General features: G+C 45.7%; 2 protein-coding genes across 3 annotated transcripts; both read right to left on the bottom strand.

Moving 5' to 3' along the window:
• Positions 1 to 289: 289 nt before the first annotated feature.
• On the bottom strand, positions 290 to 8,090 carry cratb (carnitine O-acetyltransferase b). The gene is made up of 15 exons (XM_037474920.2): positions 7,751 to 8,090; positions 7,198 to 7,437; positions 6,667 to 6,785; positions 6,203 to 6,256; positions 5,365 to 5,530; positions 4,867 to 5,041; positions 4,628 to 4,718; positions 4,107 to 4,194; positions 3,909 to 4,009; positions 3,620 to 3,739; positions 2,843 to 2,965; positions 2,276 to 2,411; positions 2,117 to 2,179; positions 1,902 to 2,039; positions 290 to 1,138 (listed from the first exon to the last, which is right to left on the bottom strand). The coding sequence occupies exons 1-15, from the start codon at positions 7,799 to 7,801 to the stop codon at positions 935 to 937; spliced, it is 1,869 nt and encodes a 622-aa protein (XP_037330817.2). The 5' UTR covers positions 7,802 to 8,090; the 3' UTR covers positions 290 to 934.
• Positions 8,091 to 9,245: 1,155 nt separating this feature from the next.
• Positions 9,246 to 18,211, bottom strand: ppp1r18 (protein phosphatase 1, regulatory subunit 18). 2 transcript variants are annotated; one of them, XM_037475083.2, is made up of 4 exons: positions 17,916 to 18,211; positions 13,676 to 17,607; positions 11,061 to 11,280; positions 9,246 to 10,209 (listed from the first exon to the last, which is right to left on the bottom strand). In XM_037475083.2, exons 2-4 carry the CDS (start codon positions 17,546 to 17,548, stop codon positions 10,190 to 10,192), a joined length of 4,113 nt encoding a protein of 1,370 aa, XP_037330980.2. In that variant the 5' UTR covers positions 17,549 to 17,607; positions 17,916 to 18,211; the 3' UTR covers positions 9,246 to 10,189. The 2 variants fall into 2 exon arrangements, with proteins under 2 accessions (XP_037330980.2, XP_037330979.2); XM_037475082.2 differs by having other exon boundaries at positions 9,246 to 11,280.
• Positions 18,212 to 18,277: the final 66 nt, after the last annotated feature.

Below are 18,277 nucleotides of genomic sequence, written 5' to 3'. Positions count from 1 at the left end.
ATAAATATGTAAACTAAATATACTAAAGGCTGTCAATAAATCATTGAAGTGGTTAGAGATATAGAACACACTGTAATTGTGCCATCTTGCAATGCTGGCTGTCTCAGATAGATGGGAGAGGAGTAAATGTTCAGAACTTAGTGTGCTCAGCATAGCTAAAATACGTTAACTTGGGATGCCAGTGCACGTGCACGCTAGACATGAGGAACAAACCTCTCCTGTTGCCAATCCCTGTGACACACACGCACACACACACAGACACACACACACAGAGCACTCAAACCAGCAATCACGTGAAAGCAGGTTTTAATAACCAGTCCGTGCAGACACACAATCAAAAGCCTCAAATTAATTTCAACAAACAGTAAGTACATTCAGAAGTTACGGTTGCTCCACTGGAAAGAGACAAAAGCCCCCCCCCACTTCAAACAGACAACCACAATCAATGGTTTCCAAAAACAATTGTCGATGGACGGATAGCAGTGAACAAGAAACGTGTGCATCATCAGTTTAGGGTACGAGTTGATCCCTTAGATTGTAAAGGAGTGTAGTCAGTTACAACACAAACGCTTTGGCTTGTTTTGATTAATGAGAGTGTCGAGTTGACTTTGTTGGGCTTTCACAGACAAATGTTGCATATAGCGTGGCTAATATAATACAGAGTGCCTGCTCAGCTCATGCTGTAAAAGGAAAGGGATTTATAGCTCGATCAAAATCCTCACAAAAGAAAGAAAGAACAAAAGCACCATACAGACGCATGTCCAGTCTTGAAAACTTGCTCAGATTTAATTGCTCTAGTGAAGTGCTACATGCACAGAAAAACACCAACACCTCAACACAACATCTACAAAATGTCGTGTTGAGACAATAACGCCTATTTTTCCCAAATGTGGAGGAATGGGTTCACCCTGCTGGCCGTTCTGCAGGAGCAGCGCTACACAGTAGGCTGCAGTAGCTCCTGTAGCTGACACAACGTGTCCTTCAGGGTGAGGCCTAACGTTTCTGCGTTCGTCTCCTCGCAGCAGTTGAAGGCGGTGATGGAGAAGTGGACGTGGTCGGCCTGGGGGTTGTAGCAAATGGCGTAACCGTCGGGAACGAGGGGCCCAAAGCACATCACGCTGTCCGTGTTCGCTGGCACCTGAAGGGTTGAGGGGGAGAATTAAAACGAGCAAAGGTTTCGAGAGAAAGTTACACATGCTCAAATGAGTTAAGAATATGGCATAAAACAATATTACAACAATGATTTCCATGGTATCAAACATTTGCTATTCCACCCATGTGAAGATTTCCTGCTTTTTATTATAATAATATATAATAATAAAGTCCATGTATTTTTTGGCTTAGACATGCCTTTGAATATCTAAGTTTGGGCTAAGAGAAGGTGTAATGGACATAAAATAAAAAGAGTTGGGAGATTTCATGGACCAAACACGAATGAATCAGTGTTCCCCCTTGGTTGAAGCTTTGGGGGTTGGGGTGGGCCGCGGGTTGTGGAAATTAAATGGTTGTGAAGCGGAATGAATCATCAACTCACATTTAATACAGCGGCTAGCTACTTTATGAAATGGATCCGACTAAATGTGAAACAAGGACCATAAAAAACAAATGAGCTTCTGCTGTCAAAGACAGAATTGTATACGGAATGGTATTAAGCAAAATAAAAAAAACTTCCAACCTGTGTTTTGTCGGTCAAAAGCAGGAGCAGCACTACACAGGTGGAAACTGCAGATTCCTGTTTACTTAAATAAATGAACACAAAATGCCCACTTCCTGTCCTGCTACAACTTTCTGTGCAACACACTCGGTCCCACAGAGACACACTCGGTCCCACAGAGACACACTCGGTCCCACAGAGACACACTCGGTCCCACAGAGACACACTCGGTCCCACAGAGACACACCTGTCCCGTTCGAAGTTTCCAGTGAGTTGCGAGGCCGTACGCTGTGTCCATGAAGATTTTGGGGATGCTCAGTCCCTCCTCGATGGCCTGCAGCTTGAGCCCCAGCAGGTGGAGGTCAACGCCGTGTCCCTCAAGTACCTGAACGGAGGCGGTAAGGAGACCGATTCAGAGAGGTGTGGATGAATAACAGACGGTGAGGTTGACCTGACGTTTACCTTCAGGGTCAGAGCCGAGTAGGCATTGACGGCTTCTCGGAACAACTCGAGCTTTGCCTCTCGCTGCAACACAGGAAAAGAAAGCCACAAGGATTACATTTATCTTCGCTATGGAACCACCTGAGAGCCACAGTGGAACGATTCACTGGCGCTTCTCACCGTTACGGACGGATCCCCGAAGGCAAGAATGAACTTTAGTGTTTCATTTGTGGGCGAGCGGATGTATTCTGTCCTCCCTCCTCGAAACATCCTCTGGGAGGCGATATCACAGGCCGGCCCGAGCTCGGCGTGGACTCTTAAAACAAGAAAGAACCAAAGTTTAAGTCTCATTTCAAAGACAAACCGCCTACAATAACCAAAATTCGAGAACTCACAATAACGAATTGCCCTCCTTTTTCTTCATTTGTGTAGGTTTAAGTGTCAGTGAAATTTTCGTAAACTAGGTATTCGGCGTTCACACTGCAGAAAATGTGGATAATCCTCAAGCAATGTCTGACATTAAAACAGCACCATTTTATTTTTTAATGACATCAAGCAGATGTATTAAACAATTTGTTTTTAAAATTGGACAATTAAGTTTATTCTAAGCAATTCCTGGGAAGATGAGGTTAACCTAAATCTAAAAAAAGGTGACAATAACAAACAGATTCTCATAGTGATGCAAACATTAGAAATAAAACGTGATGCATTGAATGAGCTGGAGTCAGCGATGTCGCTGGGACAGACCTGTAGTAGGCGAGCTGCAGGGCGACCTGGATGAAGGAGTTGGGGCTCAGGTTGTGCTGCTTGGGAAGCTCCTTACCAAACCTCTTGAAGTTAAACACGTTCACGTCGAGGTCGTTGATCAGTCTGCGGGACATGTCAAACTAAATGTTTAGTCTTCTCGCATTTTGTGGCCTTCTTCTGTGAATGGAAGGTAATAAAAGGTGGCCTGAGCAGGTCCAGAGATCTGGAGAACGTGTTCCCAAGGTCAATAATCAATGTTGAGGTTCATAAGTTGTATTTCCTGTTCTTTTACACCATATCTAGCACTCATTGTCATATACTCAATTACACCTGAATAGTTATACTTGCTGACAAATACATTGATACAACATATTCACTTATAACTTCACTACAAATCTCATTCAAGGTATTTTGAGCAGGAGAAACATCCGTCCAGCTCAACTTGCTTGGCATGGAAGAGAAATCTTTATTGGCACATTAGATCTTTGCATCTGGATGAGAGGAGGCTGATGTTGCACAAAAGACTAGTCGGAAAAACCTGTATGGCAATGAAAGACTTATAAAACCAAGGTTACATAAACAGAGATGATAAACGTGTTTATACTCCTGTGGCTTTTTTCTGGGCCAAGTTCAATTCAGGTTTTGAGGCTTTGTTCTTTGAGCCTCAAGCAAACGTCGAGCTTACACAGCGCGGCGAGGCCATTCTTCTCTTATCGTGAGGAGCAGGCTGCAGAGACTACATTCACACTGCTCAGGAGAAAAAGAGGGCACACGTACATGTCGAGGTTCTGCTTGGCGTGCTCTATGTCCCGCTTGATCTCTCGGTCGATGTGGAAGTAAAGCTTCTTGGGCATCGGTAGAGGGACCAGCGGCGCTCTCTTTGGGTCTGGTTTCTCACTGCAGCCAAGAAGGAACCACCATTATATCCACCCTAGTATTATCAAGGTCTATTTTGTGTGTGCTGCTTCACTAGTGGGTATCACTGGGCTATTTGCTGGAGTACAGGTATTGAATCCAGTTAGAACAGCATGTAATGAGGATGACATCGTCAACCCTCAAAGCTCACCAATACTCGAGGACATGGTGCAGGAGATTTGCTATGGGCGGACCCTCAGCTGTGGCTGCTTCATAGAGGAGACCCCACGAGCCGTCCTCGCCCACCACGAACTATTCAAACAAACAACAGGCAACACTGTATGTATCCGTCCGTCCGTCTGTCTCGTGGAACCTCTCGTTGTCCTGTGGGAATATCGCAGCTGCTCACCTGCAGCGTTTTATCAAACCAGCGGTTTCCGCTGTTTGAGAACGTCCCGCCTCCGTGCAGAACCTGCGCGGCCTTTCGGCTGGAATACCTGTCAATCAAGGTCGTAAAAAACAAATTAATGACAAAAAAGAAAAACAAGATCAGGTGTAGTAACTGAGCACTGTCTTGTACTACATGCAAATTGTATTTTTTACTCCACTACATTTATTTGTCCACTAGTTTACTCACATGACAAGGCTTCTGTACAAAAGGCTTTTTCATACTTTTTACTTTATTCAAGATGAATGTCTGAGTCTAAAGAAACAAGCTGCTAACAAGTAGAAACTCCAACATCATTTAAAACGGAGGAATTCCAAATGTACGTTTTGGTCGACGAAACGCTGCAGCCAACAATCCGCAAAATGATATCTGAACACGGTTGAGTCACATTTAGCAAACACCAGAGAAATACCAGAGTGCAGCTCACATGAGAGAAGGCAGAGAAGGAGTGTGTGTGTGCGTGTGTGTGTGTGTGTGCCTACTTCTCATCAGATATCCTCATGACAGGAGAATCCAGACACAAGGAGAAAAGTCCCGTCTCTATCAGCCGCACCGATTCCTTGTTGAGTTTATCTGTCCCAAATAGGAGAAGAAAAACAGTATTTTTAGGATGTATTGCTATATCTAACAATTATTACTGCTAGCACACGGTAAAGACAGATTAAAGCAGAAAGGGTCGCTTTAGACACACACACACACACACACACAGCGCGTTGCTCACCTCTCAGCAGCCGGTTGTAGGCCTCCCCCCAGGTGTGGCGGTGCTCGCTGGTCAGGATGCCCATCGGCTCTTTGTCCGTCTTCCAGGACTGCGAGCGGATCCTCAGCAGCTGGCCGTGGATCTGACTCTCCGTCATTCGGGAGCCGTCGCTGTTGTAAACCTCCAACTGGAAGAACTAGCGGAACGAGAGGAGGCCGCCGGTGTCACATGTGTCCTCTGCAGACGACTCAAGGGGCGACGCTTTCCGTGCTGCTTTGGACTCAACCGTCCTCGGTTATAAAGGATACAGACTGATGCGCGTGTTGTGTTTGTGCAAATTAACTTCACAAATATATAATATATATATGTATCTTAAGAAATGTAACACGCAAGTGGGAAGCAAAGCAAAAATCTACACAATAACCGGTGGGACTGCACAACATCCCACGTGCAGCTTTATTTGTTATCGGACTCCGCAACAAAGAAAAAGGATCCAACAGCATCAGCGGCACGTCCCACCTGGTAGTTCCTGACGACCGTGATGTGCGTCGGCGAGCGGCGGGCGCGCCCGTGGTGGGCCACGTAGTCGTGTTTGGGGCCGGGGATCCTGCAGGAGGAGAAGAGGAGCGGGTAGAGCTCCATGCACAGAGGCTTCCCTCGCATGTAGTCCACCGGCAGCTGCCCACTGACAGGGAGAGAGAGACAGGTGTCATTATGGAATTACTCATTCATTTTCATAAAACGGAGTGAAAAGAAACATGTTATTTTTATTCAAACTGTGGTGGGGAATGAGCATTGGAGCATACGAGTTAATGTCCTTCTGTCTGGTGTGCACGAGGACTCAGAGCCCAACGGGTGGAGTTCATACTGTCGCACATCTTAAGATAATCAAACAGTCATAAACACGCTGGAGGACCTCTGCACAGATACGGTAGCAGACACTTTGGGCAAATCCATTCAGACACATTTTCAGATGCCACCCAGGTCAAAGGAAAGCGCACTAAATAGGAACCAGGAAGGGGCTGTGGAACAGGTTTCAAACGTCACTGTGGCCTTGGGATTTCTGGGGGGAAAAGTTGCTATCAAAGACTAACTAATGACGACGGCTGGTTTTATTTGCTTTTAATACTAAATTCAACCCAACAGAGATACAAAAGGGATCTGGTCATCATACATTGAACATCTCACCACCACATTTGCTGATAAGCACTAATTTACTACTAAAGAATACTTTTACGCTGTGGTATTACTACTTGTGTAAAAAAGGTCAAACAACTTCTTCCACCAAAGATCTAATAACAAGTAACCTTTAAAACATGACAAAGGGTTAACATATTAATGAATGGGTCAAACTTACGTTTTGATTTTATCTTTGAAGTCCAGTACCCCTGCGATCAGCTTGGATGCAAACCTAAGTGGAGAAATACGGGTTTTATTATGCAACGCAGCCAAATGCCACGATGCCACGTCAGGAAGGAGAGACTGCTGTTGGCCGCATGCCGCATGCCGCATGCAGCGGTGGCTGCTTTGTAAGGGCAGCTGCAAAATGTACAATTTAAAAAAGAAATGATGTTTTTTGTTTGTGCCCAGAGTTCTTTATAAATCCATGGTTATAGATTAGGCTTAAGGGGAACATCCTGGACAAGTGTTTAGACTGGAGACAAAGACAGAGCACTCGGATAAACACATTGATTTGGTTTGGACTGGACTTCAAAGCATTGAACGGTCTTCTGAACTCATGGGACTTTGTCAAATATAGTTATTGATTATGAAAATCAAGTATATAGCCGCTGTAGTGCGTTTATGTTGTGGCTGACTCACACTAGCTGGCTCCTCCAGCCATTGTAATCCCTCCTTGGCAGAGAGATGGCCGGGTTTGAGTGCACAGGGAGTGGCATTCTGCTCTCCAGGTAGGCCCACTGCACCCACCAGGGTGTGATCTACACACACACACACACACATGATTGACAGTCAACACGCACAAAGACAACAGTTATTTAATGCAGATGTGTCAATTTAAATGTGATATCTGGCCCTAAACACCCATGACAGCAGATTGTAAGTCGATTTATTCTAGATTTCCTTTCGGCTTTAAGAAAAAGGAGGTTGTGTTTGCAGAACACAACAAAATGTTCTTAGAAATGACACACTTTGCTGAATGATTTTACCGTGAAGCACTGTGTAACTTTTGTTTCAAGAGGCGCAATACAAATACATGTTTTGCTGTAACATAACAGAAGAAGGTGTGGACACCTACAATTCTGCAGCTTTTCTTACGGTTTGTTGTGAATTTATCCAACACAAACAAATCCAACACGTGTCACTCATCCCACCACTGACGCAGACACACACCCAGCTGTTGGCGTGTCTGGCTCTCTTCTCCAAACCCCTCTGCAGCCGCGCACCGAGGCCGCCCGGGCTGCCGAACTCGTGCACCATCCTGCGGGTGTGGCTGAGCTCGTCCGGGGGCAGCAGGGGCTCCAGGGTCCTCAGGTAGCCCTGCAGGGTCTGCACCAGCGGCGGCACCGGCTGCGGGGGCACGGAGGAGGAGGAGGAGGAGGAGGAGAAGCACACCTCCTGCCTCACGGAAGCCTGGAAGGAGAGGAAGCGGTTTGTCAAAGAACAGAACCGAGTGAAATGGATCCGTGTCTTGCCCCGTGAACTCCACAGATTCACGAGTCATGGTTCATGGAGTGTAATCATAACGCTAATCACGATGCCAATAACTTTTAATGGGAGTTGGACGATGACAGCAGGGCACCACCAGGGCGGATCAAAGTAGGAAGTGGGGAATATACGACTCGAGTAAACATGACCAGCTGCTTTAATCAACACGCTGTGACAACGAGTACAGCACAATATGTCACCGTTCAGACTTTAACACTAACATCAGAAAACAGCTCACCCGAGACAGCCATGCTCTGCACGCTCCTGGTTGGATTTTCCCCCAAATCATGTTTCCTCACAAACAATGTCGCATGTGGGATACAACAAGCCCGCTTAGGGCGTGATATTCTGCAAACTTTTCGCCAAATCTGCGCAAACTCGGTGGGTCAGAATTGAGAAGAAACGAGGGCCCTCCCACCACTAAGTTACTTCTTCTCCATGCTAGATGAGATTCGTCTTTGCTCGACGGCTGCTGGTTTCAAAACATCCGTCCACGCCGTCTTTTGTTTCTTCCCCTCAAGACGCGGGCGTGCAAAGTTTCACGTAGCGGGGACTGAATTTACGCTGCAAGTTAGCACACGTGCTGACGTAGAAACGCTTCTGTCGGCAGCTGCGTCAGCGAGGCTTTCTGCACGTAGGGTGCAGTCCCGCCGCTCACCGCCACGCGGCGCTGTTACTCAGAACTTTACCTTCAAGGTGGACTCAAACGCCTGGTTGGTGTTACAAGGAGACATTGTTAGCAGTTGTTATATTTATCTCTTCTACTAGTAAAAAGGTCAAATATAGAATGTGAAATGATGCCATGTTTCCCTGTTGGAAGCGTTTGGCATTGAGGCCAAAAAGTTTAGTTTTGGTCTCATCTGACCAGAGGACCTTCTTCCACATGTTTGCTGTGTCTCTCACTTGGATCATGGAAAACTAACGGGATTTCTTATGGTTCTTTCAATAGCAGCTTTTTGTCTTGCCACTTTATTAAGGCCAGATTTATGAAGTACACAGTGACTAGTTGTACTGTGGACATGGGACTTCTGGTTGCTACTTTATAAAGAACATCAGTCTCCTATAAATGGATAGGATAAATGTGACCTTTGACCATGGTGATGATAGAGGAGCTTACTCGATGGGAAACTGAAAAGGCAACTAATAGTGTATTAAAAGTAAAAGGTGTCTCTCTGCCACTGGAGACATCCTGTCCAAACACTCCTTTCTTCTACTAAATTACATTTAGGGAAATGCATTTTCTGTAACAGTGTCATGCTGCAGTGGTTCCGAACCCAATTCTAGCTTGAAGATGTGCATCCGTCCACAGCTCTAAATGAAGAACGAGAAAACAACTTCCGTTTTACCGCTTTTGATTTAAAACGAAAAACGAGAAACCAGAGTTTTTGTTTTCTGGTTTTTACGGTAAAAGGGACAATCAAAAGGTACACGGACCTGGTCACACTTGAGTGGCTCGCTAACTTGTGATTCCATTTCCGAGAATAATATAATGGTTGGTAAATTCAGATTCTCCATCTGAGGAAGAGCACATGATACTATTAAAAGTTCCAGGACAGCTACTGTGGATATCATGGTGAATTTGCCTTTTAAAGCTTGATTTTAACCAAATGAACCCCTCATTTCAATATATTTCATACATTAAGAATATGTTCAACAAAAGGACAAAAATGGTACCATTAACCAATGAAATAGGAGACAAGTTCAGTTGTGATATGTATTCTCTTTTAGCTAGCTTCTTCATCCAACATAGAAAATCATTTTCACATCATTTTCCTTTGCTTCCACCAATCACAACATGATTTTCCATACAAACAACACTGAGTACCAATTTAATCATGAACGTAGCACAGCCACAAGTCAGAGTGCAGCTGTAATATGATGAAATTGAACTGACGACTACTTACGTTTTAATGAAAAGAAAACGTCCTCTTCGAGACTTTCACTCACACAGCTCTCTCCACTTCCACATGACCAACAAAATAACAAAATAATCCCTTTATTTATTCATATCGATACACATTAACTGTTACAAGTTGTCACCAACAGTGATGCTCATGTAAACCCCACAAAAGACAGTGACCTACGTCCTGCACACATTGCACCATCCCTGTTCCTGCAACGGTCGACGCCCACTTAGAGGAGCTTTCTCCAAAAAAGGCTTCAGAGAAGAAACATCTAATATCTCCAAAAACTGATCTTCATATCATCTGGATGGGCAAATCCAGCAGGCACATGAAACCAGATGATAAAAACATCTCTCTTCTGTGCTGAGGCAGATTTCAATATAGAAGGTATTTAATGTAAAATAAACTAATAAATATATGAACTAAAACTGTTTCTTCATATTGCATAGACAAGCAATCCGTAACTGCCTGACAAGGTACAACTGAGGTTCTTTCATCAGATGTTCCATACATTCACATTCAGCCGTTCATTTACCTGAAATTAAAACCAGGTGAAATACCTTAATCACAATTATGTTCAACTGCATGAAATCAAACTGTCATGTTCATTTCTTCCACAAGACCCATTCATACTGATACTAGATAAAAACACCACAATGATTACCAATACAATAATTAGCAAATCCAATCAAACAAAAGATAAATCATGTATTATTGTTCAAAAGTGTTCGTGATCTTGTCAAAGGGGCAATTTAGGCGAAGGTGACTGGCTTCTACCGGGGGCAAGACTCATCTGGAAGACACAGAGATGTAACATAAGTAATGTGACTTTAGGATTTCTCTTCTGCTTGACATTTGGACCAACATAGACATTTATGGGTGTTCAAATGCATCCAAAACATTCCATTCAATTCTAAAAATGACATATTTTACCAAACTCACATTAAGCATTAAAAACAAACGTGGAGGTGTTTGATTTGCCACATTGGAGACTTTGAAAACACTGCAAATGCGCCAACATTTGGAAAAATTCAGAAAATTGGTTTAATTGAAAGCTGGTGTAAACCAGGATTCTTCTTATTGTCAATAAATCCCTTTGAAACGACAAAAACCAAAAACTAACTCTCCTAACAGTTATAGGACTGGCTTTTGCGCCTCAAAGTAGAAAATTGCGAAAGTTAAGCTTTATGACCGGGGTCAATGCTACAAACATCCCTATTCAATAAGCTGTGAACTTCCAAGCAACTAATTGACATTTATATTTGAGTATCTATGACATGTGGGAATGGCTCCAAATGAAACCACAAGGCCCTTGTACCTCATAATGAAAGCACATGTCACCCAGAACAACAGTGAGGCACATTGATGTCACAGAGAAAGAAGCTAAATCAGACTTTGGTTTCACAAGAAATAGAATAATTCATTGTTGTTTTTTGACATTTCTTTGGATTTGCTGACAATAGGAAAGATATGCAGTAAAATGTGACCAACATAATATTCAAGGAAGGACATGCCACCTCATCTGGAGTAAAGTCCAAACCTATGGATTGTTTCACAGTGAGACATCATGAATGGCAGAATTATTCTGAACCCATAATCTCAGTCGTCACACGCTGTGCTTCTTGAGAAGGGGGTGACACTGACCCACTCTTAGACCCCGTCCTGTGGTAATCCCCACGTTCCTTGTGCTCTTGGAGACAATTGCTCCTCCCTCCACTTCACCCTCTTCCTTCGGCACCTCCTCTGCTTGCTGCCTCTCCATCCTCCACTGGTCGTGAGGGAAGGGCGTACATGCCAGCATGGAGACCTCTGACGGGTACTCGCACACCTGCTCCAGCTGGTCCTCGTCAAAACACACCTTTCCCTGAAAACACGAGTAAAGACGGGGTTATTTCACTTTGATCTCTTCCATTTGTCTAAATAGCTGCATGTCTTTTATTTCTTGCCACGTGTGGAGCAAACTCGGTTGCTGTACAAAACAGCTGGCTCAGCGGAGGATGCTGCACGAGGAACGTTAAGAGAATATATTCTGTAGTGAGTAAAGAGGAAGCTTGGAGGGACTCTACTGTTATCGATTGATTGAAGGCAAAATGAACAGCTTCCAACCTCCTTAAATCAAAGGTAAATACGGCAGAAAATGAAATAAATGCCGAACTCGGAAACAGAGTTTGTTTGGGAGCTTTTTTGGAACAGAGAAGGAGGCTCCTGGATCTTCAGAGCAGCCGGGGTGCCGTAGTAAACCCACCTGGAGGAGCAGACGTGATCAGGGTGGAGCATATTACGAGTTACCGCTGCTTCACCTTGACAGCAGCTGCCCGCAGAGGAGTGCAGATAATAGCACTGCATTAGAGAGGCCCGGCAAATCATGCTAAGGCACAGGAGGCTAATCCTCCCTCCACCAACCCGATTAACCCGACTAACACAGCGGGACAGCAGAGGCACAGAAACTATGAGGGAAGGAGAATCAGCACGAGAGCTTTTCACAGGCAGGAAGTCGACATCCAAATCGCTATCTGAACCCAATCCCAAGTTCCAGACTGCTTGTTTGGTTGTATGTTAAAGTTCTATTCGATTCAATATTTAAACAAGACCAATTCCCAAAGCATGTTTTAATGATTTCAAGAAGACAATGTTCAGATTCAAATGCATGCATTGTATAGCTGAGCATAGTGATAAAATCATTCTAAATAAGATAACTTTTGCATTCAATGGAGACATAAAGTTCTAAATGAAAAGCCAAACATATTAAGAGGAACATTATCGAGGCGGAAGAGAAGGAGCAGGCAGTTCACCCTCCCTCCCCCTCTGGTTCAGATGGGGGGAGGGAAGGAGGCCTGACGTCAAACAGCCTGAAGGGCAGCAAAGACGGAGCGACAGGTGGTCAGAGAATCGCCGCTGTGAAGTGGACTTCTCTTATAAATAAATGATAGTTTACTGCATTAAATGTCACAGTGAAGAGTCAGAGAAGTAAAAATGCTGAGAGCAGCACCAAAACCTAGCTTGATCTCGTCTAGAGGAAGTTAACCAAATTGAAAGAGGAACAGAGCAAAAGCATGCAGAGTTTGTGCCTTCGATAGCTTCCAATCATCTCAGTATGACGAAGCGCCTTTTTCACCATTTAGTAATTGAATATCCTTCTAAAACACCTTCTCGTTTCATTTTGCCCACATCAAACTGCTGACAGTGAAACTCAGTCATGCATCGGAGGGTCAACAGTTTGCCAAGATTCCAGTCCAACAAACTAAATCCCCACTAGAAAACCGCAAAAAGAAACACAAAGAGACAATTGTTTGCGATGAAGGGAACGCTGACTCAACAAAACCAGCGGAATTGATGCAAGTGACCAAAGAAGCAGTCTGCAAACTAAAAATCACCTACTTCTGCTCCCTTTATTACACAAGAGCTCATCTCCTGTTCCTAGTCAAACAAGGACTGAATTCAGGATGTGTTAAAAAAATGTTTACAAGAGTAGAAAGTCTGTATATGACCTTTAACTCCAGTGGGATTTGTTTGTCAGTTGAGGAGAGGCTGCTTACACTGAATTACTGTAAATATCAGTGTGGTTATTCGCATGCATCCACAGAATCAAGCATGGGATGTTGGGTAGACAGACAAAACACAAAAGAAGGGAGGAAGCAGCTTGTCGTTGTGGTTTTCCACTCAGGAAGCCGGAGAACTAATGATATCACACCGGTTTTTATTACTTTACACTGAATAACCTCCGTTCTAGCAAACAAAGCAACTCCCTTTCTGTGGTTGTGTGTGTAGAAAAAAAAATCCATAGATGTCCGAAACGTGCCATCTTCTCTACTGTCCATGTGTTTGGCTAAAATATGTACGGTGGTTTCCATAGCATGTGGTAAAAGTCCAAAGTCTGCAAAGAATCAGACCCAAGAAGCAAGTGTCAAAGCAGATCACGAGGATTGGATGCCTAAGAATCAAGATGTCGTGCTTGATAAGGCTTTAACAAGCTTAGTCTGTGCCTGTGAGCGTACTTCTCACTCTAAAGGGATGTTATGTAAGAGACAGAAGATGTCCCTCTTTGACATTGAGGTTTTGGACCTCTGAACCACCTTTGATGAATTTTATAAAGCAACCTTCCATTTTGAAATCAAAAGTCTTCCAATTAGCTGATTTTGCAAGATGATGTTATATATCTATATATAGATGCACATAACTTCTAGACCTGCATTTGGTGCAGTCTTTCAGTTTACTTACTTTTCAAACAGTGAAAGGCAAACATAAAACCAAACACTCACTCTCTTTGGGGAATCTTTGTTCTTGACCAGACAGGACTTGTCTAGATTCTGATATCCACCAATCACCACAATCTCCTCCACCGTGGGGTACTTCTTCTTCACTGGCTCGGCCGCAGCAGAGGTCATCAGGGCCTGCTGCGATGAAGCCTTCGAGGGCTTCGAGCCCTCTGCCGTGGAGCCCGTTGTGGGTCCCGCTGCTCCTCCACCCGCCGTTTTTTTGGGGGTGATTGTGATGGTGGCACCTCTCTTCACTTGGCCTCCAGAGGCACTCCTTATGGAGAAGTGCGTGGGCGATGGGGTTGGAGATGGAGAGACACCCGGAGACTGTGCAGGGGACGGGGAGCAGGGTGAGGAGGCCGGGGAGGAGGCGTAAACCGAGGTTTTCAGGCTATTGTCCGGGGATTGGCTCCCGAGAAGCAAGGAGGTGCCTGTGGTCGTTTGGTTAGCTTGCTTCGGGGGAGACGATGAAGAAAGGACGCGCTGAGGAGACCCTTTGGGATTCGATTCCGACGTTTCTTGATCTTTCTCCGGTGTCTTTTCATCATCTTTGACCTGGTTCCTTAACACCACTCTGGGGCTTTGATGCCCTTTCATCTCTCTGTCTTTAAGAACGGCATTTGGCGACGCACAAGACCTCGGCGTTTCCTGCTCCTTCAGCTGAAACTGCTCTATATGTCGTTGAATGGACTGAACCCCGCAGGCGTCCTCACCTGCCAACGCTGTGCCGTCCCGCTGCTGTGCGTTAGACACCAGAGGTTTCACTTTGACGAGGTGAACTGGTGGGATGTCTACGGCCCTCTCCCTCAGGCACATGGCCGGCCTCGAGCCAACTGGCTCCATGTTGTAGATCCGGCTCATGGCTACCAACGAGCTGGGATGGGGCGGTGAAGGGGACAGAACCTGCACAGGGTCGACGGGCGACGTGTACTCCTCGGCCTCCTCCTCTGAGCGCTCCTTTTCCGCCTCCTCCTCACTTTCTGCTTCTTTGATTTCGTGGTGGCTCCTGCGGCACCTCGGCTCTTCCTCCCCGGGTTTCACAGGGTCCTTTTCATCCTCAGATATCTGGAAGCTGTCAGAGAGGACTTCGGAGGGAGCAGTTGCGAACCCGGTTGTCACTTCCTCTCCTCTGACGGCTTGTGAGTGTACAGGAAGTTGGAGGCAGGTTTTCAACACGCTGACTTCCCTTGTGACGTCGAATGCAGTTGTGGATGTCTGCGCTGCTGCGTCTTCCTGTCGTCTCTCTGCTTCGACCGGCTTCTTCCGCATCGGAGCTGCAGCTTCCCACTCTTTCTCTATTTCAGTTCCTCTCTCGTCACGCCCGTCCTCAGCTGTCTGAGTGTCGTTCATCTCTGCACCTTCCCTCCCGCCTCCACATTCTGCCTCTCTATGTCTCGACTTCTCGAGCTCTCGTTGCCTTATTTTCTCTCGCAGGGACTCAATGCGGCTCAGGGGTTTTCCCATTCTCCAGCTGTCTCTCCTCTCAACTCCTTTACCCTCGTCCTTTTGACCCGCAGTCTTTTTTCTGTCCACCATTTCTTCGGCAACATAAAACACACTTCTAGGGATTTGAATCTCCTGGGGAACTGGAGGGATCCCTGTGGGTGGAATCCTTTTCGGAGATCTGGGGGTTGCATCATTAAGAAATGTCTCTGATCCAATTTCCTGATCTGATCCTTTGGTCATTTCATACACCGCCTTGGGAGCTCTTTCTCCTTTCTCGTTGCTATAAATAGATGTGTCGCCTATTTTTTCTATTTTACTTATAAGCTCCTCCGTGTGTTGGGACAAAACCGAGTGTGCCAGGTAGAGTCCTTGTGACTCTGTCCCTCCGTGGAGGTCTCTGGTTCTGTCTGCGACGGCACAGAGGTGACTGGAGCACTCTGTGGAAGCCAATTCACTGGGACTCTTCTGCCACGTTTCATTGGGGGTTGTGGTTTCGGATCCCTCTTCTCTCCGACAATCAAAGACTTTTCGATCACAAACTTTCTCCTCAATCTGTTCCTCCCGCTTTGATGGTGTTTCTACGCTCCCCTCCTTTTCGACACTGTTTTCCCCCGTTTGGCGGTTCGCCTCTCGTTCAGCTCTCGCTCTCCCCTCGTGCCTGATAGGAACTTTTCTAGCGAACGAGATTCCTTCTGTGTTTTTGACGGATGCCACTGTGAACCCCTCGTCTCCGTCTGCGTCGTTTGGCCTTTCCAAAGCCCTCACATCAACAGCCCCCACTTTCTTAACTTCGCTCCTGTGTTGGATGACGGGATGCATTTCTGCTTCATTTCTCAGATGTGCCCCCTTGTCATCCTCGATTTTTAAATGTCCATCTTTGTGCAATTCAAATGGGTCTTTATCTAAAAGCCGTGTGCACCCCAGTTTGACCTTCGCTGTGAATTCCTTCCCGAAGCCGGCGACCCACAGAGCCCCGCTCTTGTCTGAATGCATCCTCTGGGGAGTTTTCCTGGAACGATAACCATCGTCATCTAAACCATTCTCCTCAGCACAAAGGACCCGATCAGAGAAGCTAAACGAGCGCTTCGGCACACTTTTCATCATATTCCTCCTGTCCGCTTCAGATTGTTGATCATCGTCATCTCCTGAGAGTTTTCTCCTTGCTGGCTGAAGGAAATTATCAGAGCTTTTGGATCGAGATGGAGGTTTTGGGTGCTGTCCGAATTTACTCAGCAGCTGGCTGACCCTCCCTCCCCTTTCAACAAAGGCGTTATCGTCCAGGCTGTTCTTCCGGTAGTCTTCAATAACCGTCACATGGCCCCAGGATCTCTCTTTCCCCTTTTCTCTGAGCCAGAACTTGTCTGTTCTGAGCTCCCTGGCCAAGATCTCCCTCCTTTCATCCATGCTGCAGATTCTCTCTCCATCCTCTCTATCCGGACCTCCCCCTCCTCTTCCTACTTCTGGACTCCTCTCTTCGGGGCTTGCCGAGGGCTTTATGATCAGAACTTCAGAGGCCCGAATCTCGGTGATGCTCCCTCCTCCTGCAAAGATCTCCCTCAGGTCCATCTTCATCCCCCTCTTCAGCTGCTGGTCCTCCTCAGGCATCTCCCTTTCTGCCTCCCTCCACCTGGGCTTTCTCTCATCACTGGATTTCCTCTCCTGCTCAATGATGATGATGTTGTCGGCTCGGATGGTCCGAAGACAAGGGGCGAGGGGAGAAAACAAACCGGGTGGGGAATCTGTTTTTTTTTCCTCTTCGTCTTTTCTCACTTTGAGGAATTCCCGCTCTCTGGCTGGATCTTTAACCGACTCTTTCCATTGGTAGTTATTCTCTCGGTCTCTTCCTTGACTCCTGTCCCTGCTTCTCTCCTTTTGCCCACCTTCACTCACATCTCTGAATCTCTCTAGTTTCACCTCGATTTCTCTTCCTCTTCCCGACTCCCCATCTTGATTCCTCTGACTCGATTTTTCTTTGTCCTTCTCCTTAACTTCTGCGTCATTCCCTGCTTCTGCGTCCCTGCCCTTCCTCCATGCGCTCTGCGTTCGGATGAATGGGTTTTCATGGACTGGAACTATCGTTTCTAAGGACACCTGACTCGCTAGTTTGACCTCTCCATCCAGCCATAGCCCCGGATCTGGACTAAGTAACATTTCACTTTCCAAATTGACCGTTAGAAAGCTGTCCGCATCACTGTGGCCATCAGAGGCAGATCTGACGTCCACCTGCAGCAGGCAGACGTCTCTCTCCCTTTCCCTGTCCCCTAAACCGTCCTGCTTCGCCTTCCTCCGCTGGATGATCCCACGCTTCCAGGCGGGCATGCTGGCCAACTTCTTCTCCTCCTCTTTCTCTCTCTTCTCTCTCTGTTCCTCCTCCCTCCTTTTTTTCTCCAGCAGGAGTTGCTTCCATTCCGGGAGAGAGGAGACAGACATAACAGAAGAGGTTCTGAACAAGATGGCTGCTGTTCTTCTTTAGAGCCCCTGGGAGTTGTCTGCAGATGAGGAAACATTTTCATTCAAATCAATTCTCCCCACAACTTGAATAGCCTTGAATATCACTCAAATATATAACAGTTTATTACACAACTCCAAGCTTCACAATTTAAATGGGAATCAACATGTGTTTACAATGTTTAATATCATTTAGAAAGAAGATTCAGAATATCACATTATTATTTTTCACAAAATAGTAGCATGAACTTCATCACATTAACTTGCATTGCATAACGCACATGTAACAGAAGATCACTTTATTCTATTCTATATATTTTTTATGATGAAAGTATTTAATTAAACTCACCAAAATAGACCCAAAGATATTAGTTGGCCTTTATCCGCTTCGACTCAACAGTTGTCATCTCCGTAATCCGCTCCTCCACCAAAAATCCCTTTAACGTAAACTAACAATTTTTCTATGATGTCCAAACGTGCGCTTTTAGAAAAGATGTCAAATTAGCCCACAGCCCGACTGTCGTGTAGTAGTAAATGTCTCCAGCCCTGCAGCCTCTTCTCTGTAATCCGATAATTACATTAAATTCCGTCAGGAGAGTTTAGTGGCACCACATTGTCGGACCTAAGAAAAGGCGTTTATACGCACAGCCGTCTGCCCGGGCACTAACCCCCCCCCCAACCCACCCCCATCCCTCCTGACTAATTGGACAA

Source organism: Pungitius pungitius, chromosome 17 (genome assembly GCF_949316345.1).
Source record: "Pungitius pungitius chromosome 17, fPunPun2.1, whole genome shotgun sequence".
NCBI lineage: Eukaryota > Metazoa > Chordata > Actinopteri > Perciformes > Gasterosteidae > Pungitius > Pungitius pungitius.
This window is presented reverse-complemented; position numbering and strand designations above follow the sequence as displayed.